This window comes from Pogona vitticeps, chromosome 2 (genome assembly GCF_051106095.1).
Source record: "Pogona vitticeps strain Pit_001003342236 chromosome 2, PviZW2.1, whole genome shotgun sequence".
In the NCBI taxonomy this organism is placed as follows: Eukaryota; Metazoa; Chordata; class Lepidosauria; order Squamata; family Agamidae; genus Pogona; species Pogona vitticeps.
This window is the reverse complement of record NC_135784.1, coordinates 79209038-79234825: the sequence shown is the minus strand read 5'-3', so window position 1 is coordinate 79234825 and position 25788 is coordinate 79209038. Positions and strand designations below refer to the sequence as shown.

Sequence of the window (25788 nt, the reverse complement as noted above, 5' to 3'; positions counted from 1 at the left end):
ACAAAACAGGGGGGTGGAAAGTCTGTGTGTCTTATGGAGCGAAGAAAACAGATTATATTTTCCTGTTTTCTTCTCCTAAAAAATTGGTGCGTCTTATGGAAAGGTGCATCTTATGGAGCGAAAAATACGGTACTTCTGAATGCGCATAGACAGAATTGCTGTAGGAGGCACTAGGAAGATTGTTTAAAAGCCTGTCAATAGTCTTGCAAACTATATTTGGATAGATGGTAGTTAAAATATTATGGTGAAGGTGGTTAGTTGTAGTGCTGTGTGTTAGTGTATCATGGTGTATGAGAGTGGAGAACATTTGGCAATAATCAGTCTAGCTTTCAAAAATTAAATTGTAATAACATATTTTTGATCAGGGATGGGTTTTCTAAATTTTGTTAGATCTTCCAGAATAAAATCAGAAGTTGCGTGGGGATTCGTGATGCCTAAATTGTATCCAGTGCAGATTGTATATCTTTGAAAATTATGCCTATAGAGTTTATTGCTGTAACCTAAAATATCTTTCTGAGCTTTGGTTATCTGAAATGCTGCTAGTTCTTGAGTTTAAGGCCCAAGGGGCAGAGCAGCAGGGACATTTCTTGTTTGGTTTGTTATTTTAAAAAATCAGCAGTTATGAGGTGTGTTGGCTTTGCCTTGAAAAAAATAATAACTCATGCCTTTTTATCTAACACTGTTCTTGTTCTGTATTTGACTCCCCTCCCCCACTTGCCATGGAATGGAAATTTGAGATCCATGAAATGTCTGGAAAATTCCCTCTCTCTTGATACTCGTAGCAGCTATCTCCTTATCAAAATTCCTTCCTTCCTTCCTTCCTTCCTTCCTTCCTTCCTTCCTTCCTTCCTTCCTTCCTTCCTTCCTTCCTTCCTTCCTTCCTTCCTTCCTTCCTTCCTTCCTTCCTTCCTTCCTTCCTTCCTTCCTTCCTTCCTTCCTTCCTTCCTTCCTTCCTTATTTCGCCAGGTAATGGTACTCTCTATCTTGCGAAGGAACATGCCAGAACTGCAATGACTCACTTCTACACTCTGCTCTGTATTGTCTAACTATCTTGGTGACGTCTTCCAGGTTTATTCTGAATTCTGTCTTCAACAGTTCCTTTTGCTTCTTCTCCTCCTTCACAGAAATCTTATAAAAATGTTTATTTTCTCAAGTTTTTCCTAGGATTTGACTTCTCACTTGTTTCATCATTGTTATTTTTTTAAAGCTTCCTTTTATTTGACAGTTGTCAGCATGTATGTGATAATATAGAAGCTCAGCAGGAGTAAGAGGATGATTCAACCACTGGCTACAGCTGAATGCCTGCTACCCCTCTCCAAACAGTAACAGTATGATCCTTCAATTTCAATCATATCCCTAAAGATAACCAAGGAAAGTCAGTCTAAAGTAGTATTGTGTGTATAGGAGAAAGTCTGATTCTCCCACTAATTTTCATGGGACAAAATAAGCAAGCTGCTGTCAGCAAAAGTGAGGAGGAATAGTGAAAACACCTCTAATTCCTCAAGGACGATATATGTAGCCTCTACATAGAATTTGTCTCCGGGTGCACACCTTTGCTTCTCCTATATGATCTTTCCATCAGGGATCCTGTGTATTGGTGACAAGAGGTGCCCCTGACTTCTGGAAGCTCATATCTACTGAGTGAGATGAACCCACAGAGAAGCAAAATGAGCCTCTGAGATCAAAGCACAGCAATTTAAAACAGCAGTCCCCCAAACTTCTTGGAGGACAAGCCCGTTCTTATCATAATAGCAGGCATCCTGCTAGAAAAATAATTTCTTGGCACCTTTCAATGAATAAATTGCTTATCTGTGTACTGCAACAGTATGATGTACTTTGCAAGTATGTTGTGTTAATAATGTGTTTATAACTCTTGTTGTCCACCTATGCCAACATTTGTTTATTTGGACTGAAATGAAAATACAAATCGCACCCATGACAAAATATTTAACAATGTGCTTCAACACCCAAAGCTTCTGAACTCCTCCTTGTGGCTGTGCCAGAGGAAGAGGAGGGTGTATGTAAACCCAAAGCTTTAAGCAGCTTGTTCTAATCCTATTGAACCATAGCTGATCCTTTAGCATGACATCCAAATGGCCGGTGACTCAAGCTATTGAATAGTTCTGAATTCAAATATTTTATCTTAACTAGCTTCCAGATACAATGACAGCTGCAAAACTGGGAAAATATTTTAGACCATGCTTGCCCTGCTTGTTAGGGAATTCTGAAAGCTATAATTCAAGGTTAATTTTTCAGGATCTGGTTAATCATCAAGAACCCCTTCATCCTTTCCATTTTTCTGTTCCCTTTCTACCTCTCCTAGGTTTCTCTTTTTGAAAATCATCTACCAGGGCCTTAAATGCTGGTATATTTTTGACTGATTAAGATGCTACCATACTGAAAGGTCCATTATCTAAGACTAATTCTCATTAATACTGATGAATGTATCTTGCATCAATTTTAGCAGAAGAGGGACTGTAGAAGTGAACTTTATTATGCTGTCAGGTATTACAATATACCTGCCAACCTGGCAGTTCGAAAGCATGTTAAAATGCGAGTAGATAAATAGTTACCACCTCTGTGGAAAGGTAATGGCATTCCGTGTCTAGTCACGCTGGCCACGTGACCACGGAAACTGTCTTTGGACAAACGCTGGCTCTATGGCTTGAAAGCGGGGATGAGCACTGCGCCTTAGAGTCAGATATGACTGGACTAAACATCAAGGGGAACTTTTAACTTTACCTATTACAATATAACAGTGTATAAGTGCTGGGGAAATATAACATAAATAATAGTAATAATGAGAAAGAACTCAATTTATGGCAGTAAGCTTTATCTTCTTACTGCAGTCGAAACTGAATTACTTCTTGTGTTTTTAAAAACCAAATGGTTTCCATTTGATCTGCAATAAGCTTTTTATTGCTTGTAAAATTTAATGCCACACTTGTTATAGGAGGCTACATTGAGTGTGCTACTAAAAATAAATGTACAGTATTGCAAAGGCCTGAATCTGCAAATGAAGACAATGGTGAGGTTTGAGCTGTAATCTTTGTACTCCATGGGGCAATTGTGCTTGCAAGAGAAGAAAAGAGAAATAGTCTCTGAACTAGTAAATCTCATTTTGGCATTTCTTTGTGTATTGTCCATGTCCTTTTCCCAGGAGTACCATCTCATTTTAGAGATAACAACTCAGTTTTAGTGCTGCATGCACCATATCAGAATAACACTTCATATTGACCTCCTTATCATACAGATTGTTAATTCTTCCTTCCTGATACTTATACCTGATAATTTGCTCAGTCTCATTTTGCTGTTGTTTAATTTTAGGACTCTCTTTTAAAAATGTTGTTAGGTTGTGTATATGTACATTAGTATGCACGACCTTCTCCTCCACACCACACCCACCATTGGATAAAGCATAAGTAGATGCTGCAGTAGAGGCACGAGCAATATTTAAAAGTGTGGATGGTTCTGAATGTATGTTGGGGCAGTGGTCCATGGTACAAGTGTGTGCAAGGGTTTCATTTAAGTATATGAGATGTTTGAATATCTGACAGAACGCTGACTTGTGGAAGCAGTTAGTGAAGAAAGGAGCAGAGCACTAATGGCATTGTGTCTGGGTTTGTATCATGTTTTTTTTATGGTCAGGATTTCTTTGCTTTAGCTATGAGCAAGGACTCATAAATTGGAACCTGTTTGCTTCCTTATTCTCTTGCAAATTTGAAAAACAGTGTAGTAATGATACTCGAGATCACTTCCAGGAGCTGTTTTCATACTGTGTAGGCTATTGCTATTGCTGTTACGTGTGCATCAGGTTGACTCTGACTTATGGTGACCCTGTGAATGAGCAGTCCTCAAAATATTCTGTCCTTAACAGTCCTGCTCACATGGAAATCATCCTCTTTCCTCCTCTAGCACTACTGGCCCTGGGATCTGTGTCTACATCTGCGGACCCAAGGAAGCCTAGCAATTCCCACAACCATTAGTTCTGGCACATGAAATCCAGCTTCTCCTGTGTTGTGTCGACAAGACAACAGGTTGCAGCAACTTCTAGGTCATGGTGAGGAAGCTGTGGCCCTCTAGTTGTTGAGGAAGTAATATTCTTAAGATATGTCACCATTTGTGATGGCTCTTTCGTCCATTAGAAATAAATTCCAGTATTTCTTAGTGCATAATTATTGAGCATTTCCTGCCATATTCACAGCCATCTTGTTCTCCCTTTTCTTTCACTCGCCTTTGTTTTCTTTCGCTTTCTTTTTTATTTGGAGAAAGTAAATGTGGCCATGTTGATTCATGCAACTGTAACCACAAGATTGCTCTTGTTGTTATTGCTATGTGCCATCAAGTCACCTCTGATTTATGGTAATCCTATGAATGAGAGATCACCAAAATGTTGTCATGATCCACACAGTCAAAGGCTTTGTTGTAGTCTGTAAAACATAGACCAAACTTCTTCTGTAATTCTTCGGGGTGCTCCAGTAGCCAGCAGATATTTGCTTCTTCCTCTTGAACATCAGACATATTTCATTTCATATCAGGTAAGAACCTTTGTTGCAACACTTTGAGCATCACTTTGTTTGCATGGGAAATTAAAGCAATAGTTTTATTCTTACCACACTCCTTGGCATCTCTTTTATTGGGGGTTAGAATTTATAGTAAACATTTCCAGTCTATGGGCCATTGTTTTGTTTTCTGTATTTGTTGGCATATTCATGTAAAGATATTGTGAGATACCCTCTCTGCGGCTTGAAATTGTTTTATTGGAATTCCACCTATCTCTGGTGATTTATTTCTTCCTAGAGCTTTCAGAGCAGCTTTCACTTCACTTTCTAGAACTGGAGGTTCTTCTTCATAGGATTCCCCTTCAGAGGAATTTGGCATCCTTTTATCTCTTCTGCATAGGTCTTCAGCATACTGTTTACACTTCTCTTTATTTTCTCCTAAGATAGTGTGTTTCTCTGTTGATCATTCAGGGTCTGCCACTATTTGTCACCTTTTACTTTTGCTCCTCACTTGTCCTTTGCATTTTTAAATGTTTCTTCCTTCATTCATATAGGTTTTCCTTTCTTTTTATTGCATTTTCCTCTAATAATATCACTGGTTCCAATCCTCAGTTCTTCTGGTTCTCAGTCAATTGAATTTAGTAATGCAAATCTGTTCCTTATGTGGACTTTAAATTTATCAGAAATGTTGTTTAAATTATATTTTGGCACTATGATTCTTTTAGTGTTCTTTTTCAGCTTTACTGTAATGTTGGATGTTAATAGTTCATGATCAGTACCACAGTCTTCTCCTTGTCTTATTCTGGCAGGAAGAATGCAGCTTCTCCATCTCCTGCTTCCAATTACATATTCTATTTGATTTCTATATTGACCATCTGGCAATGTCCACATGTACAGCCATTAGTTGGGTTGCTTAAAGCATATATTTGTAATAAACAGATGGCTTGCTCTGGAGAACTCTGTGAGTCATTCTCCTGCTTCAATTCTTTTCCTTAGGCCAAATTTTCCAACAACACTTAGTTCTGATTTGTTCTCCATTTTTGCATTCCAGTCACCTAGGATTATACGTTTGTCATGTTTTCATGTGTGATTATGATTTGCATCCCTAATAGGTGGTCAAAAATTATTCCAAGAAATTTGTTCCATTTTGTCACTGGATAAATTTTTGTCTCACCCAATGTAATGCTTCAGGACAAAAAAAAGAAAAAAGTCCCATGCTGTTTTTAAAAGGCCATGAAGCCAAGAAACATGTGTTACCTTCTTTGTCATTAGATTGATCCCATTTAGGAGGGTGGGGACTAAGAACATCTCATTAAGTTCAGGACTGTAATGCATAGGAAAGTGAAGTGTATTTGCAGTGGTCCCCAGCCTTGGGCCTCCAGATGTTCTTGGACTCCAACTCCCAGAAATCCTAGCCAGCAGAAGTGGTGGCGAAGACTTCTGGGAGCTGTAGTCCAGGAAAATCTGGAGGGCCAAGGTTGGGGACCCCTGTATTAGAGCACAGTAACTATACTGTAACCTCAGTATAATAGAATGTTCACCGGATAAGAAAATAACCCTGCAATTTCTTCAAAGCAAGTGTTTTAAAAATCCTAGTGGGCCATATTAAATCCACGCTCAAAATATTGTTTTAAAGTGTTGATGCTACTGAATGACTTATTTCATAACTTTTAAAAAGTATGCCTAGTAGTATCCTAGTACTAATTTTTTAAAAATCAGCAGAATTCTTTAAAATCGGTGCGTAAATGATTTCCCAGTGAATTGGTAGTGCAGAAATATTTCAATACTTTAACTCTCTCTCTCTCTCTCTCTCTCTCTCTCTCTCTCTCTCTCTCTGTGTGTGTGTGTGTGTGTGTGTGTGTGTGAGTGTGTGTGTGTGTGTGTGTGAGAGAGAGAGAGACATTTAAGCAGCAGTTAAAATGATGGTTTGCTACTATGCTAATTAAATTTTGTCGACAGGAAGAGTAATAATGAAAATGTGACAATGTAGATGCATGAGGATATATTCATCTCCACATTATGTCACACCTTTTAAAAAAGATGGAAGACTTGTGTGAATGCGTCTGTACCTTTGGAGATTGCACTACAGGTCTATTCTCTCTTTCTCCCTCTCCCTTAAAAGGAGAAAGTCTGCTGCATGCCTGGTCAAGAGAAGTGATATATTAGCTTCAACATCACACTCAATGGTGTATGTGATTTAATTTGCACCCTGTGTTTTGCCATCCTAGTTAGCATTAACTGTGGCTAATGGTGCAGACATAATTATGAATCATAGCTGAGGGTGGAGGAATTCATACGTGAAAGAGCAAAGGGCTTCAGAAGAGAGTAACAGGCCCCATAGGCTGCTCCTGCTACCGTAATTCTGCTTAGAAGCAGTATGAGGCACCTTCTGTAGTGGAATTGCAGAATTTTCCAGTACTTTGTAACAGAATCTTTTGTTGCTGGAAAGACTGATGATATTTGCCCTTTTAAGTTTCAAGAGCAGGCCAGCCCATTGGAAAGGGGAGTTGTTCCTTAAACTCATTGATCTCTGTACACCTAGATTTGAAATTGCGCATCTAGATGTACTCTCATAGGTGGCAGATTTCCATGGTTTCACACCCATTCCCCCCCCCCCCCATTCCAACTAGAAATGCCAGGGATTTATTTTAAAGACAACCTGTCAGAGTGTCACGCTGCCGTTGCTAACAAGAACAGCGCTAACAAGAACAGCGCTAACAAGAACATAATATTAAGGACTTGAGGTTTTCCAATCACTTTGGTAAATTTTAAGATGGCCAATTTGGTTCTTATAATTTATAGTAAGAAGGAATCAAGAGAGTCCTCCAAGTTGTCCTCAACAGACTGTGTTGTTTTGCATTCCAGGAGAAGGAATAAAATGGGATGTGGGAAAGTTCTAAAGGAAGTAGTCTAAAATTCTGTTTTGAAAAAAAAAACAATTCAATTATATAAATTGTTATATAAGTTGTTCCCCCCTCACCAGACTATTGTGCACTCATGAAATTAAGTGCGTAGTTAAGGAGGTTTGGACGCATCCTACAATACATGCAGCTGTCCTTATGCAGTTGCATAAGTTAATAGGATTCTAGTTATTATTATTTTTAAATGATCTTCTCAATGCTTAAAAATAATGTTTGATGAACCAGACAGCAAAGGACAGAAACAGCCCTGCGATTGAAAATGAAGTAGCTCTGTCTAGAAATTGGTTCTTCAGGGTTCCCAGAAACCTGTAGGATGATGGAACCCTGTTGCTGTGAAGCAGACTGGGATTCCCACATTTATTCTATTTATTTATTTATTTATTTATTTATTTATTTATTTATTTATTTATTTATTCATTCATTCATTCATTCATTCATTCATTCATTCATTCATTCATTCATTCATTCGACTTTTACCCCGCCCCTCTAGACAATTGAATAAATAAATAAATAGAATAATTTTGCTTAGAATTAATTGTATAATTGCATTTTATATATACTATTTCAACATGTTTTAACTTATGTAAAATGCAATTATACAATTAATTCTAAGCAACAGATTTCCAAGATGGCAATACTCAATAGAAGAAAAAGAAAAAGAAAGGGTTCAGATGTATCCCCAAGCTGTGGACCTTACTCTTTGCGGCAAGGGTTGTCCCTCCAAAGGAGAGGGAGTCACCCATGCCACTGACGGAAGGGCCACCCACCCTCAAGACCTCCATCCATCCGGGTTCAGCCTCAATCCATTTGACTGCATCCATTCCAGTACAGTCTCCAGGCAGCGCTGGAGGGACTGGACGGCATCCACTGAAGTTGGTGTAAAGGAGATGTAGAGCTGTGTGTCATCAGCGTACTGATGACACGATGCCCCACACCTCCTGATGACCCCGCCCAGCGGCCTCATATAGATGTTAAACAGCATTGGGGAGATGATCAACCCCTGTGGAACCCCACAATTGAGATTCCACGGGGCCAAGACATTCTCCCCAAGCTGTACTCTCTGGGGGCGGTCCTCCAGGAAGGAGCGGAGCCATGCAAGTGCCAGGCCACCGACTCCCAACTCAGAGAGCTTCCCCAGGAGGATACCGTGGTCAACGGTATCAAAGGCTGCTGAGATGTCGAGGAAGACCAACAAGGTCATATTGCCCCCATTGGCCTCCCTTCTCTTGCTATTCTTGCTGGAAATAGTCAGACAAAACTGATAACCTCAAGAGGTGTTGAACATGCCAGTGCTGGAGGTATTCGAGAGAAATTAGACAACCACCTGTCAGATATACATTTATTTGGACTCTTGCACCGAGTAGAGGGTTAATAAAGATAAAGGAGTAAGAAAATTATATCTCATACTTGGTTCTTAATATTCACTCTTTTATTTTCCATTCTTTGACCTTGCAAGCATATCCTGTTTTTATATTCTCCTGCAGATACAGTCATATGAAGAAGAAAGTATACCTCTTCGAATTCTATTATTTTACATATCAGGACATAATAAAAATCATCTGGTGCTTAGCAGGCCTGAAACTTAGGTAAAGCTCAGATGAACAACGATACATGACATATTATACTGTGTCATGATTTATTTTACAATAATAAAAATGGAGAAGCCATGTGTGAAAAACTAAGTACACCCTTACTGCTTCCATAGGAAATAAGAAGCTAAGTTGTAGCCAGGAGCTGCTAATCAAATGCCCTTGAATAACTGATCAATCAGCAAGTGTGACCACCTCAATAAAAGCTGAAGTTTTAACAGTTTGCTGATCTGGAGCATTCAGGTATGCATTAACACAATGCCAAGGGGAAAACACATCAGCAATAATAATAGAGAAACAACTGTTGCTGCCCATAATTCTGGAAAGGATTATAGGGCCATTTCCAAGCAATTTAAAACCCATCATTCTATAGTGAGGAAGATTATTCACAAATGGAAAACATTCAAGACAGTTGTCAATTTTTCCGGGAGTGGAGGTCCAAGCGAATTCACCACAAGGTCAAACAATGCAATGCTCAGAGAAATTGCCAAAAAACAAAGAGTTAAATCTCAGACTCTACAGGCCTGTTAGCATGTTAAATGTTAAAGTTCATGGCAGTACAATTAGAAAAAGACTGAACAAGTATAGTTTGTTTGGAAGGGTTGCCAGAAGAAAGTCTCTTCTCTCTAAAAAGAACATGTCAACACTGCTTAGGTTTGCAAAGTTGCATCTGGACAAAACACAAGACTTCAGGAACAATGTCCTTTGGACATATGAGACAAAATTGGAGATATTTAGCCGCCATAATGCACAGCACCACGTTTGGTGAAAACCAAACACAACATATAAGTACAAACACCCCATATCAACTGTCAAGCACAGTGGTGACGGGGTGATGATTTGGGCTTTTTTTTTGCAGCCACAGAACCTGGGCACCTTGCAGTCATTGAGTCAACCATGAACTCCTCTATATACCAAAGTATTCTAGAGTCAAATGTGAAGTCATCTGAGTCCAACTGCTAAAGCTTGGTCAAAATTGGGTCATGCAACAGGAGAATGATCCCAAGTGCACCGGCAAATATACAACAGAATGGCTGAAAAAGAAAAGGATCAGGGTGTTACCATTCAAAGTCCAGCCCTCAACCTGAATGAAATGCTGTGGTGGGACCTTAAGAGAGCTTTGCATGAATAAATACCCACAAACCTCAATGAACTGAAGCAACATTGTAAAGAAGAGTGGGCCAAAATCCCTCCACAATGACGTGAGAGACGGATAAAGTCATACAGAAAACTATTACTGTTGCTAAATGTGGTTCTACAAGCTATAGAATTATAAGGTGTACTTAGTTTTTCACACGTGGCTTCTCCATTTTGGCTTTCTTTTTGTAAAATAAATCATGACATGGTATAATATGTAATGAGTTGCAGTTCATCTGAAGTTGTATTTAATCTAATTTTCAGATCTGCTAAGGACGAGATGATTTCTATTATCTCCTGATACATAAAACCCTAGAATTTAAGGAGAGTGTATGTCCTTTTTCATATGACTGTGTAGCATTGTCCTTGGCCTTATTGGGGAGTTTGCCCTTTGGCTACAGAGCAGCAAGTAAGTTGCACAGCATGCCAGCAAAGCTGTGATCAACAAAGGCTATTTGGGGACATTAGCTGAAGTCTGTGCCAGGCAATGGAGTTGACATTTATTTAGTGTGAACCTAATCCTCCTTCCCACCCCTTTGTAGTTTTTTCACAGAGTATCTCATCCCCCTACCCTGCCCCTCAGATACACACTTCATGCAAAGTGTAATATATGTCAAGCAAGGCAAATAATGGGCGGGCAGGTTGTGGGCGTTCATTAAAACGGCCAGCTGTTCCTGCCGTGCAAAGTTCAGTCCCCACACAAGTCTGACTTCTTTGATCTTTGGTGGTTCTGGAATGTGCCAGCATGCATTCCAACTCATGTTTTCACTATCCACCCACTCACCCCAGCGCCTGCTCAGCTGACACCTGTAGGCTGCAAAAATGGTGCTGCTCATCAAGCTTTATGGAGCTTGGTATGCCTGTAGAATCAGGGACTGTGTCTAAAAGCAAAGGTAGAGGAAGAAGTGGGAGACATTTGAATATACCCTGATGTAGACATATCACCCCTGTATTACACATTTTAGAAAAGAGCTTCTTTCATCTGTCTTCCTTGGATTTTATTAATTAGTCAGAGAAGCCCAGAGCTTGTTCTGACAAGTAGCTCCATTCATGCTGTGGGGAAGAGTTTCATTTGTGACACTGGGAGGCACCTGCTAGGAGTAGCAGCCACAATCCCCCTTGCTTGAGTTGGGATTGCTAAGTGTGTCAGTAATGGGCAACTGAGTTACTTCTGAGTTACTTTCCAGGATTTTCCAAAGAGAAATCTACTCTAAGATCTTGAGCCAGATGAATCACAGGGAGAAAGATGTTTAAAAACTGAAAATCAATGGAAAACAGACCTAAAATTAGCTAGTAGGGGGAAGGTTTGTGCTCATATTCATTCTTGTTTGTCCAAATTTTGATGCCACCATGCCCTCAATTTTCAAAACAACAGTAAAAAACAGTATTTCCAATGCTTTGTCTTTTATATAGGGTGTTAACGTATAGAATTAATTTGTTTGTTCGCTCATTCAATTTCTACCCTGTCAATCTAATGGCAAGCCACTACTCTGGGCACTTACAACAAATATGAACGCATAATGTAAAACAAAAAGAAAATAACCCCCACCCCCACCCCAATAATATCATTGAGGAGATTATTGATCCCTGTGGGATGCCACATGGGAGGAACCAAAGGGATGAAACAGTCTCCTCAAGCTGAACCATCTGCCACCAGTTCTTGCTTCATAAGGGAAGAGGTGCTGTTCTCTTGCTGGAGAGTCCTTTAGCTGGTAGGGCTAAAGTACTGTATATGTTACAAATAGCCTATCAAAGCTGAGATCATGCTAGTGCTCGAGACAAATGATTCATATAGCAAGATAGTTCCATGTCTGAGAAGTCAGGCTTGCAAAACAAAGTACAGTGGTGCCTCACACAACAATGTTAATTGGTTCCAAAAAAATCAACGTTGTGTGAAACATCGTTCTGTGAAACACTATTTCCCATAGGAATGCATTGAAAACCGGTTAATCCGTTCCAGTTGGAACGGATTGCCATCGCTGAGTGAAAATCCCCATAGGAAACATCGCTGTTTGAAACAATGTTTCCTCCATTGGAATGTATTGAAGCCGACTCAATACATTTCAATGGCTTTGCGAAGTCCTTTTTCGCTCCTGTAAAAGTGTCTTACAATGTTTGGAAGCCGTTTTAAATGGTTGCAATGGTTAGCCCACCTCCTGAAACCTATGCAAACTGATTTTGGTGTTGTTCTGACACTTCGTTAATTTATGGTAATTTTTTGTTTTTCCCCCTCATTGAAATGCATGGAGTTCAATGAGGGGGGAGAACAAAAAATTACCATAAATTAACGAAGTGTCAGAACAACACCAAAATCAGTTTGCATAGGTTTCAAGAGGTGGGCTAACCATTGCAACCATTGCAACCATGAGGGGCTAACCCCTCATTGAACTTCCAAACATTGTAAGACACTTTTACAGGAACGAAAAAGAGACATCGTTGTGTGAAAATCCCCCATAGGAAACATCGCTGTGTGAGGCGGCAAATTTAACAGAAAAAGGCATCGTTGTGTGAATTCATCGTTGTGTGAGGCACCCGTTGTGCGAGGCACCACTGGGTATCTTCATTTGACCTAAAGGTCAGTCACAAAATGGAGCATGCTTTGTTTATGTTATATAAACTGTCCTGCTTAGTGATGTCACTACAGATTAGGCAGTCTATACATTTTATAAAGAAATAAATAAAGGCATAGCTACATATATAAATACTGTATATGAATAACTGGAAACTGTATGCTTTAGCCTTCCTCCAAACCAGCTGAGCTTGAAACAATATAATTATAGATGAACCAAAACTCCTGCATTAATGGTATCTTTCCCATGTTAATATAGAGCTGATTTAAATCATAACCTTTTCAATTATTCGACCCACTTGCTGTGTGTGGGTTCTTTTTCAAATGAATCCCACTGTATTTTGTATTGGTGCTCAAAGCAGATGGTGTTAGAATTCAGCACAATGGAAATATGGATCTGCTTCTAAGGAACAGTTCATTGATCTGCTAAGCACTCCCAACCTTTTGCAATTTATTATCTGTTTTATCTCCAAGCCTGAAAACTCTTTCTCTGTTTCACAAGATGCTTTGCCTTTATAAAATGTGGTTCTCTGGTGTCTGAAAATGATAAAGATCAGGGAATTGGACAAATATGCCTTGGCTTGCATGTCAAGTTGGAGAACATCTCCCTGGAATGCTGAGACACCACTGTCTGGAAACCACTGATGGAGAAAATCATCCCAAAAAACTGTTCAGAAATGTAGCCACTGTCTGTGACATAAAGGGAAAGGGGTGGGAGAACCATCTATGCTTATATTATTATCTTTTTTAGGACCGGAAACTATGTGCCCATCCCAGACTGGAAATCTACAAAGGTGACAAAATCTATTTTATATGCCCCCTTGCCCGTCAAGGGGATTTCTACGTGCCTGAAATGAAAGAACTGGAAAAGAAAAGCAGAGCAGCAGCAGAGATTGAAGATGCTCAGACAGATATTACAGGTATTTAAGAATCATAAGCTATTGTGCTCTTATAAAATACCAAATGAAATCTGTTCTCCTCAATTCATATAATGGGGTACAAATATTAAGAAGATACATGGTTGTTGTTTTAAATACACAAGGATCTGTCCAGTGTCGCTCATCCATCTAACCTAAAGTACCTCTTTCAGATAGCCTCTTCCCATGTTTTAAACTTATGCTGCACCACAGCAGTTGTTAATACAGTAAGCAATAATATTTCTTGATTTTAATTACAATGTTAGATTAGATTTCTTACATTATTTCTTCTTTAAATTTTATGCTCACATTCTCCATAAATCAGTACTTGTTGGAAGAGGAAGCCACAATCCTGTTTATGCAAGTTGTTTGGACAGAATGGCAATGTTTGGCAATTGCCTCCACCAGTAAAGTCATTCTGGGCAAATAATTTGCATAAACTTGAGCCTTCTCTCATCAGGTTCCTGACGATGCAAGAGATTGCCCAGAACTCATGGGACCTCAGGACAGGAAGGGGAAATGTTTAATATCCAAAACATTGCCCTAGCTAATAGCTAAGGCTGGGCTCTTTGTGTTTAATTAAAGGCCCAAATCATGAAGGAGGCTCTCTTTTATGTAGTTTGTTCATCTCGTGATTGCCAAAAAAAGACTGTCTAAACATGAGTGATTCATGTTTACAATGGCATCACATGAAGGTTTCAGAAAGTCTGAATCAATTGAGAATTTTCAGTTTGTAAAAGGGCCTGGAAAGCAGTGTGGAGTGCTCCTGGCTTCAGTCATTCCTTGTGGGATTACTATATGCTGAGTTCCTGGAACTCCCCATCTTAGTTTGCTGACACTCTATGTTTCCATCTTGGGTTGTTTGAAGGAAAAAGGGCAAAAAAAGAAAGGATTTTTTGGCTGCTTTCTTTTGATTTTTGCAAGGATTCTCTCCCACTTTTATTTCATTGTTTTTTCCGCTGCCTGCTGGACTCAAAAGAACAGAAGGGATCAAGTGATGTGGGGAAAAATTCTCCATATTCTAGTAGTTTTGGTTTGGAGGGCCTTTGATTCCCCCCCCCTAAATAATTGTTTGCTTGCTCTTCTTGGGTTTTGAGAAAGGGACTGTGCTGTTTTATTTTATTTTATTTTATTTACAAGAATTTTTTAGCCGCACCATCATCAATGGTCTCTTTTGCTGTTTGTCCCCTATATATCTGGTGGGGTGCGCTTTCTCTGTTCAATTTATTTATTTTTTAATTGTTATTTGTCAAATTGAATGTACTGTGCCTATCTTCTGTTAGAGTGGTCCTCTCGGACCAGATAGGCGGGGTATAAATCAAATAAATAAATCAAATAAATAAATCAAATAAAATTAAAGGTGCATATTTTCTTGGGGCTCAGGGAGATTGTTTTGGTCTGTTAGTGGGTGGGGGTGGACTTTTTGACTGTGCTAATGGCCTGTGTGGGTAGAGATGGGTGTATTAGTATTCCCGTATTCCCCACGCAGCTGGAGTTAACGAGGGTCCGCCCCTGGGGCTGAACCATCCGCTCACGCAGCCAGTGGTGGTGGCCTCGCTTATCCTTCCAATCATTCCTGGAGCTCCGCTCTCTTCCTGCTCGGCTAGTGAAGTGACTCGGCAACCATGCATGGAGACTAGTCCTCCCTCCCCTTGAGTGGCTAGCTGAGCAGGAAGAGAGCGGAGCTCTCCGGGAGCGATTGGAAGGATGAGTGAGGCCGCTGCCGCCACCGCTGGATGTGTGAGTGGATGATCTGGTCCCAGAGGGCGGACCCTCGTTAACTCCAGCTGTGTGCGATACTTGTATACAAATACCCCTGTCTCTAGTGGTGACTGTTGGTTTGGCACAGCTTGGGATGCTTCTCTCTTGGTGTACTTGGTGTTGTTTTATTGTTGTTTGCTTTGTGTGAGCTAGAGATGAGAAGTGTGCCGTCCTCCACGAAGGAACAAGCAGAAGTGAGCGAGGGCTGCGCTGTCAGAGAGCTAATTAAAATCGATGACGGGGGAATAGGAAATAATATAGCAGTTGAGGTATTTCTGGCAGAAGGGAGGCAGAAACAGCTTGGGGAGGAGCTAGATCTCTTGAGGTGGGATGAGATAAAAGAGGAGGAGAGGAAGGAGGAGCCTCAGACGAAGCAAGACGACAGAGGTGTACAGACAGTAGAGACAGGGGAAGATAGAGATAGATTCACAAGATGGTTGAAAGATTTTCCCAACTTGATGACAGGAGGAGGATTGCTTCCTATCCCATCGGACTCGCTTAAGAAAGATAAGTATGAACCAAAAGTGGGATGGAACTGGGGAGCATCCTCTCCTACCCAAGCTTCGGGGATGAAAGAGACCCCCTCTGGTTTCAGCCCGTATCTCCCCAGGTTGGAGGGAACATACGTGAAACATCTGTATTGCAGGACAGTATGCACGGTGTTGAGTGTTCCTGCGCAGAACCCAGTTATGCCTTATACCCATGGAGCGAGGAGAATTTAAAGGAGAATAAGAATGTTGAAACTGTTAAAGAGTTATAAGCTGTTGCCGGAGGTAGAACTGTTGGACCCATTTGGTTTGGGAATACCTGATGTTAAATGTAATAAAGAACCGTTATTTGTACCCACCACCTCTTCTCCGTCCATTCTTCCCGCCGAAACCCCGGGCCCGCCCCCACTTACAAAAGAACCCAATCACACTTTGGTAAGTGAGTGTCTCTGTGTCCAGGCAGCCAGTGTTTACCAGTCTGCTTCCTTCCTTACCTTTTTTCTAGAGTGCTGCCCAGGCCTAGAGGGTCTGTTGTGCTGGTTAAGTGTCACAGTACTGTTGTAATTTTTTTTCTCATGTAGGGTTGGCTGCTTTTAGAGTAAACTGATTCTCTTTTACCTCGCCTCTCCTTTTTGGAGTAGTTTTTAAGAGTTGTCTAGGGCGTTTGGAGTGTCAGACGTGAATAGCGCAGTAGAGGGTTTTCCTTTCCTGTAAAATGAATCAACAGGTCCAGGAAAACTATGAAAATGTAAGAAGCACCCCCCACACACACACACACAGAAGAATCAAAGATGAAAGTAATATGAAAAAAATCATCATGCACATCTATTACTGTGTACATTATCAGCTTTAAGCTGCAGAATTTACACAAACGGGATTTCAGCTGATAAGCACTAGTTTATTCTCTTCCCATGCATCTGTTTGCCAAAATAAGGAACCTCATATACTGGACAGAATCCTATTGCATAGTTGTTATTTTTGTTGCTGTTATATGTGATTTATATAATAAAGTATAATTGCATAAATCACAGTGATAAATTGTCACTAATTTGCAAGTTGCCATTCCTATTCCTGATGATGTAACAAATTATGTGATTGGCCCATGACCAGTAATGCAAACAGCAACTTGTTAGTTAGTGGCAATTTAACCCTGTGATTTATGCAATTATACTTATACCAGCATAATTTTCCAGTAGGATTCTGACTACTGTCATATGATTCCCTGAATCAGCAAAATAACTGTTTTCTTGAAGGCTTTCATGGCCGGGATCTGATAGTTGCTGTGGGTTTTTTGGGATTTTTGGCTGTGTTCTGAAGGTTGTTCTTCCTAACAGAGACTGGCGAAATGTTAGGAAGAACAACCTGCAGAATACGGCCAAAGAGCCTGAAAAACCCACAGCAACCATCAAAATAGCTGTTTGTTTATTTCCAAAATAGTTCAAGGCTTGGTTATTGTGTCATTTTCTCAACTTCAGAGACACGCAATATCAGTGTGTAAGAGCTCTGTGGTAAGAGGCCCACTTTTTCTGAGCTAGATTGGCCAGTGGCCTCCCCTAGTGTATGACGACTCCCTATGTTCTTTTTCCTGCTTCTCCTTGATGTTTCTCTTTGGGGGTGGCATGTTGTCTGTTGAGATGATTCATATAATTCATTTCTCTCTTCTCTCTCGTACTATCAGTGGTTCATAATATTTACACTTAAATCACTGAACTTTCTATCTCATGACCTTTCCTGCTGTGCCAAACATCTAACAAACAATATGGTTGCACTTATGTCTATAGTGTTCCTTGAATAAGTCAGATTTGAGCTGTTCTAGTATTATACCTCTTTAGAACTCCTGTTCATACGCCTTATTTGGAATTCTGGATACTTTAAATGTTATCTTGGTAGTAATACTTAACCCCTTGGCACTAGCAAAAAAGAGATTTGTCTGTATATAAAAGAACTGACTGTAATCTCAGTAGAAGCATGCAGTCAATGCTATCTGCATCTTTCCTGTTATTTTTGCTGTACTATCACAGACTGCTACTTACTAGGATCTGCCCACATGCTCACATCTTGTGGGACAAAAATACATGTAGCTTGCAACTGCTATTTATATGCCACATGTAAGGCATATAAATTTGCTCTCCTCTAAATCACTAGGAAGATCTACAAACTTTGTAAAATGCATGCACAATATATTATTTCTATAATAATGAGAGATTCTCAGTATTGGGGAATGAGATCCAGAAAGACATAATGCAGAGACTTATCAGGTACCTACGGCTTAGATTTCTGCTGAGCCTTTTCCCCTGCCATATGTTTAGGTGCTGAGTCCTTACTTCTCCCCATCCCACTCACCTTTGCTGGCTGCTTTTCAGCTAGGCAAGGAACATCAACATTCAGTGCTTTATGTATGTGGGTAGGTAGAACATGACCATGTCCTCTTGTTGTCTTACCCCCATTTATCACGCAGGGCAGTGTCCTCCCCTCCCCTGGCCATAGCTCAGAGTGGTGGCAGCACAGTCCTAGCCAGCCATGTCATGCCAGGTTGTAGAGTGTAGTGCCTCTCCACCCTGGCTGTTAGCAGACAACGGCAGTGGAGCTAGCTTCAGCACTCTCCTCTGCCATAGGATAGAGAGGAGAAAGAAAGTGACATAAGTAGCTGTAGCACTGGCAGGACCTTTTCATGTGGTCCAAGGAGGAAGCCACCACTTATCTTGCATATATAGAGCTGCCTGTCTCTAGAATGCATGGTTCTAGCAGGCTTTGGGCTGAAAATACAATAAAAGCGATAACCAATCTCTAGTCCCAGACCAGAGTATGGATGGTTTTCCGGGCAACCCTTTGTGAATGCCCACACTCCATCACTTGAAGCAACTGCCTCACCTAGCCTCAATTGGGACCAGCATTGTGGGCAGATGCTGACTCTGTAGAGTGGTCTTACAGTCCAGATAGGCGGGATATAAATCAAATAAATAATAAAAATAATAATTAAAAATTTGGCCAAAATCCTGTTGCTCAGTTGCACAAAAATTGTAGTTCTTAGAGGTGAGTTTCTATAAGTTACATATTTTTATAGACACTATCTGATCTACACACCTCCGTATGCAACAGATAGTGTCTATGGTGATTTCTTAATTTACGACAGTTCACTAAAATTACCCCTTTTGTGTAACTGCACAGTAGGATGTAAAATATACTGCAGTGAATGTAATGTCTGATAACTGAAAACTCTGAAGAATTCCTTTCCCTTCTAAGAGGCTTTTCCATTAAAGCAACATGAGAACAACACTAGTGGTCAGCTGAGGGGAAAAGGCGGGGAAGTGCTGGTGGAACTGTGTCTGTGATTGGTGCAATGTTGCCTCTCACAGATGTGTGCACCCCAAGGAGCCCAGTAAGTGACCGGACTGGTTTTTGGGGGCAGAACTGTACCACGGTGGCAGCTGTGCTGCTGTGCTTCGTACTTGTATCCGTCGTATACAAATACAACACATACATCTGTCTATAACCATCCTGTGTGCCGACTGAACACTTATCACAGGATCTCAATTCCTTAAGTAAGCATTGCCCTTTTCTCTCCCTGCTCTCTAAAAACTAAGAAGATGACCATGCCTCAACATGCAGGACATGAATCTTGGGATCTCTCCTAGTGTTTGTCCCATCTTGTCCAAAGTTTCTCCCCTTATTTAAAATTGTTTTAATTATATTGTAGTATGCTTGTTGTAAGCCGCCTAGAGTGGTCTTAAGTGACTAGATAGGCGGGGTATAAATAAATAAATAAATAAATAAATAAATAAATAAATAAATAAATAAATAAATAAATAAATAAATAAATAAATAAATAAATAAATAAATAAATAAATAAATAAATATCTGCACTCTAACTATTCCTTCTCACTGCCAGGAGGCTTGTAATACATTACTACATTGATCCTGTTCAATATTTTTTATTAGAGTTATTAATATACCTTAATCTAAGGAATGATCTACAGCCACCTTTCTAGGGCAAAACACAACTTGCAGATAGGTGAATTATGTATACATTATCAATATGTTGTTAATCCCATTTAGAAAACTAAAAATGAAGTTTCTAGAAGTCTTTCATGCAGCCATTTATTAAATTCCCATCCTTTATTGTGAGCAGCTTGCCAGATAGCTCAGTGGTTTAGGCATCTGCCTATGGAGCCAGAGATTGGGTGCTTGATTCCATGCTGGGCCTCCTATGAATGGAACTAGCCTGTGTGACCTTGGGCAAGCTGCACAGTCCGTGTGCTCCTAGAGGCATCTAGTGGAGCCACTGTGAGATACAGGAAGCTGGACTAGATGGGCCCTTGGCCTGATCCAGCAGGGCTCATCTTATGTTCTTCTGAGGTCATCCTCGGACTATGCAGCTTGCCCAAGGTCACACAGGCTGGTTCCACTCACAGGAGGCCCAGCATGGAATCAAAGCTTGCAACTTCCAAATTACACTGAGCTCATTTTTCAAATCTCACCCATATGTGATGCTCTGATATCTTTCAGCATTATGAATATGAATAAAATAAGCAAACAAAATTTCATTTCCCTGACACTCCAACCATCTTTATGTTTTAGCATCAACTACCTATTAAGACTTCATCAGCCTTTGTAAAGCAACACACTTTTAAAGACTTTTCATTCTGATCACAGCCAGACTGAAACAGGTAGTGTATATGAAGTGATGGTCACTGTGTGGTCTATTGTTTGTTCCCACAACCCCTCAGTGGTTGCACAGAACCACCATCTAGATACGTTGGGAATATTTTATTTAAAGGAAGGAAGGAACTAAGGAATGAATGAACAAACAAACTTGTCACTCCTGGAAGCTTCCAACAGCTGCAATTCAACTTTTTTGTCAGAAAAAGAGGGGACCAAATAAGATATGTGACAAATGCTCACAAGATTCTTCATTATCAGATGTTTTTCAGGTTCCATATATCAAGATTCCTCAGCATTGTTGCGATTTCACATCTTCTACAAAAACAAAAAATTCATCTTGTCACACACACACCCTTTTCAGTGTAGAAAATTGGCCAAAATTGTGCAAATTAATGATCATTCCAGAAAGCCCTTGTAATGATCTTGTGGAGTTTGGCACTTCTTTCTTTCTTTAAGGGACTACAAAATGTCCAAGAAATTGCATGATATTTCCCATAAAATTTCTTGAAGGTTGGGTGGGATGTAACATGGAGAAATCTCACTGCAAGGAGAGAAAAAGGATTCTACTTTCCCACCCAGTTTCAGTCCAGACTGGAGAGGCTGTGGGATTCACATCTCTATGAGGGACAGGAAGAGTATAAACAGCCATGGGAGAGACATGTGCTCCCCCAGGGTTTCTATTTGCCTACCCTTGCATTTGTGTTTTTGTAATTGTTTCAGAAAAGATTCTGTGGGTAAATTACTTTTTTCAAAAGCAGAAGCTGAAGGGTTCAGATACTTTGCTTGAGTTCCTAGCCGTACTATATTCATTTTGGATTGATTTTTATCACCTTTGTGGCTGGCTATATTTGAAGTGAATGGTACAGGTATAATCTATTTTATTGTTTTTAATTACATGAGTAATTAATATTTAGCTGTGCAAGTGTTGTGGAAGTGAATTTGTGATCCTGCCACATCCCCCCTGAAAAAACTCCACAAGTCCTACTGTCAAGTGTTTTTACAAGCATTTGCAAAACTGAAGTGTTCACAACAGGATAGATGTCCATGTTGGCATATACATGGAAATGTCAAGGTCAAAAATATGATACTTAAAACAGGCCTCCAAGGACTATAAATCTTTAAATTACCCTTGGTAATTTGAGTCTGTGGTGGTCCCTCACAGCTAAACATTTATCTCTGAAAGGCTTAATTCCAGCATGAACCAGATGATAATAACAATCACATCAAAGTTCATCTCAGTATCAAGGTATAAGTCATATACTTTTTCCTACCTGGCTCACTAGAAATGTTACTGTCAAACTTTTCAAAGGATGAGCATATATCGCTGTTTCCATTCATGGTGAAGTAAACAGATTAAACAACATCAGTGTGTCTAATTCTACAAGCTTTATTTATCCACATTGCTTCTATGCATAAAAATCCAGAAATTATTGAGAACATGTAACTTTTTGAGAACTTAAATACATGTGACCCCTCAATATCATTTTTATAGCTGTGGGCAAAACTGTAGGTACAAATACTTTTAAATATATGAAGACCGAACTTAAGTTGTAGCTAAATACTTAAATAAAAATATATTTTAGTTGTAAGCTTTTAGCTAAAAAATAACAGACAAGAACTTAGCCCTTATTGCAGTCCAAAAGTACAAGAGTTTATAGCTTTAAAAAGCACATATTGTAATAAAGTAAAAACCAATAGAAGTAGGAATACATTTCTCAGCTTTTTAGCGTATTTAAACTCATGTAAAAATAGTACGTTTTCTGAGCTTACCCATCCCACTACAAATTTCAATCTATGGAGGAAATCCATGATTTCTATGTGTTGCCTCTGTGTTGCTGTTTCTAGTAGTTGCTATTTCATCATCTTTTTCATTCCCCTGGTTTTTCAGCTCGGCTTCACTCAGCTCCGTGGTGGCTCAGCTGGCTTAGCTGATTCTGTGCTGGCTGGCATCTTGCTTATATTATGCCCGTGCTTTTATAGGCAAAGGATGTTTATATATCATTATCTTTGTTTACACATTTTCACCTGAGTTGAAGATTCCACTACGGCACTAGCAGATTAATGCAAAATCTCATACTTTGCTACCAAAATGAAAGTTTACGGGGAAAAGGGAAGGTCAATAAATTTTATTTTATTTTTTCCTACCCTAGTAGACTCAATGTGTTTTCTCACAGAATCTGCTTTGGTAGCGAACTCTCTGCATTCTCTATGGGAGTTATTACAGTTGCAGACCTGACAGACTTTGCTACTCATGCAAATTACATGGGATCGAATGAGAGGTTCACACTGCAGTGGCCTCTAATGGACATTCAGTACATCACTTCTTAAACATTTACTTCTGCATAATAACTTACTTTCAAGGTTGCCATGAAGTAACCTCTAGGAAGAAGTTCATTGCTGTTCAAACTTCCATGTTATAGTGACATTTCCAGTTACATTTCTTACATTCTTAATCATTTACTATTTTATTTATACAGAATATCAAACTTGACTATCTCCCCCTCCCCATTAGATGAGTGTGCAAAAGTTTTGCTGTAAGTTTTCTCTGTTGTTCGATAGTCCAGTGTGGTGATCTTGACAGAACATGTAATGAAGGCCAGTGCTACCATGCATTGAGATATGCATTAAAATGTGCACATCTCAGTCTAGATAATACTGTGTAGAGGAACACCATCCTCATCCAAATACATACATCTCTTAAGACTGTAGATATTTGTACTAAATTACTTTCAATGGACTGCTTGCACAAATGCACCCCTCATCATGTGGAGCATAAGGATGGTTGCTTTGCCAATGGGAAGATCCTTTGCTTTTCAGTTCCTCATTTCTCAGCAGCAAAAGACTCAGGGAACCATAGTCTCTTAAGAAGTAGAAGGTAATATATTACTGCAGTGTTGGTAAATACAGGCCAAAGGTTCATCCTGTATGTTTTACAGATGTTTTATTGTTAGGCAAGGGTGTATACGCTCTAGACAGACTTGGTATCATGAGGTAGTTGATCTCAGACAGATCAGGAAAAATGCTGATAATTCTCTCCATATCCTGTAGTTTAATTGCACACTTCTTCATAACAGATGAAAATATAGACAACAGCTTCTGTGCATACTACAGGATGCTTCATCTCCTCATAATCTCCTGCTGATTATACCTCTTCATTTCACCATGACTCTAACAGCATGTTACTCTTTATTGATGAAAAAGATTCATCCTTGAAAATGTAGAAATCATAACATTATAAAAGAATATAATTTTTCATTTACCAGTTCTTATATTCTTAGAAACAGACCTTGCACAGGGGTTTACTATATTAGAACGCTTTTGTTACACTAGTTTGATTCAAAAGCCGTAGTCAGTATTAATAATATTTTGCCCTAATATAATACCTTTCCTTTCAGATTCCCTGAGCTCTTCATAAACAGCTATATTTTTTAAAAAAATGTAGTCTGTCTGCATTAATGATTTTATTTTATGAATTTCTCTTCAGAAACTGCTGCCATTTTCCTGCTGACTTTTGATGCAGCTGATGTCATTCAAAAGCTGTGACCTATAGATGTGCCAATAAATAATTTGCATTTATGAAGTCAGGCAATGATCTTGTGACCTTGGAAGAAATATCACATTTGTCTAGTTGCCCAACGCTTGCCTGCCTGCCTGCCTGTCCATTCCTCAGATAGCTTAAGTGCTTCCTACTTCTTCTGTGGGCAGAGACTACTGGTGGCACCTGACAACGTTGATGCTGAGATTTTAATGGTGAGAGGACTGAGAGTGTAACTGAATGTGGCCGTTTGTGCCTCCCTTAACATATCAGTGATAGCATGGCTCCGGCTTCTCTGAGTACTCAGTACATATAGAGGTGTACATGTGTGCATATAAAATATTCTGGATATGGTGAGAAAAACGGAGGACAAGTAGATAGCACCTGTGCTTTTGGGAACTGACCCCTTGTACTGCTTGTTAGAGTTGAAGGTCACTAGAAAGAGAAGGGTGATTGAGAAGAAGCTAGAATGTTTCAGGGGCTTCTGTCAATCATGATTAGCTTTGTTTTGCTCTTAATTGTCATGTAATGCTCAAGTACCAGCCATAGGTCCTAAGAGTATTCAATGTGTCCTTGCTCTCAGCAGGGCTGTCTCCTGTGGTTTGGTATGAGAAGGAGTGGAAAGTCGAAGTAAACAAAAGTAGCCTCTTGATATGAATGTAGGGGAAGAATTTTATGTCTCAGAGCAATGAAAGGGAATTTTTAAAAGGTTCTTCCTAATAAGGTTGTGTCATTTTAGAGATGCAGATAAATTTCATAGGCCTGTCTGTTGTCTGTATTTACTAATTAGTCAAAGAAGGCAGCCATTCCCATCTCTGCTAAGGGCTGACCCCCCAAACTCTGTAGATTTGAGGTGGAGGAGTTATTTCTGGGAGAATGGCAGTAATATGTTCCCACAGTGGTGTAGGCCTTCAAGGGCCCTGCCCCTCAGCCCTGTCACTCTTGCCCTTGGTCCCAGCACAGCCCTCCTGATCAGCACCCATGAGCAGTTTCTTGCAAATGCCTCCTATCATCTTCCCTTTACCGTCTGGGTATCAAAAGTGTGTGCTGCCCTTGGCTAGATAGTTTAGTCATTGTGTAGTGGACTAACAAACCTAAGCAATATACTTGGCTGTTTTAAGCATTACATAGGGTTTGAAATCTGCACATGCACACCCCGGTTACAGAAGGCTGGCACACTCTGTGCATGAGTGAATATTTTTTTTCTCTTTGTTTTCCTGTGCCCTTCTCATTTCCTTTAGATTAAACTTCCCACCTCGCTGTCCAGCTTGGTAGCTGTTGCCAGAACAGTCTGCTTGTTGGCTCCGGCTTAGTCACTACAAGCAATCTTCGAAGGACTGCAGGTGCATCTCTTGCGGGGGGTGACCATAGAGCTGGGCGTGGAGTTCCTTTCCCACTTGTGTGTTTTCACTGTAGGCTGCTGATGCATTAGGTCTGTGCCCCCCTCCCAAGGCTATGCCTGTCCCTACCCATCTCCTTGTGGCTTTTGTGGGGGTTTGAAAAGCTGTGATTAACTGTGCTTTGCCTGTTATTACATTGATCTATTATTTAGTGAGTGAGGAGATGAATATTTGATAGAGCTCAGAGCCTAGCTGGGAAAAGAAGAGCAGAACACTGAAGAGAAGAATTATGGATTAGGTGCTTTTGCCACAGCAGGAGTCTGCTGAAAGTGGGCAAGCCCTCCCTTCATGCTCCTCTCAGGAAAGC

General features: G+C 40.0%; 1 protein-coding gene across 5 annotated transcripts in view; it reads left to right on the top strand.

Moving 5' to 3' along the window:
- The window catches only part of TEX264 (testis expressed 264, ER-phagy receptor), a 212073-nt gene that overhangs the window by 152490 nt on the left and 33795 nt on the right, over positions 1-25788 (top strand). For all 5 annotated transcript variants that reach the window (XM_072989802.2, XM_072989804.2, XM_072989805.2 and 2 more), the window contains one exon: positions 13470-13638. In XM_072989802.2, coding sequence (XP_072845903.2) covers positions 13470-13638 — 169 coding nt within the window. The remainder of the gene's footprint in view (positions 1-13469; positions 13639-25788) is intronic.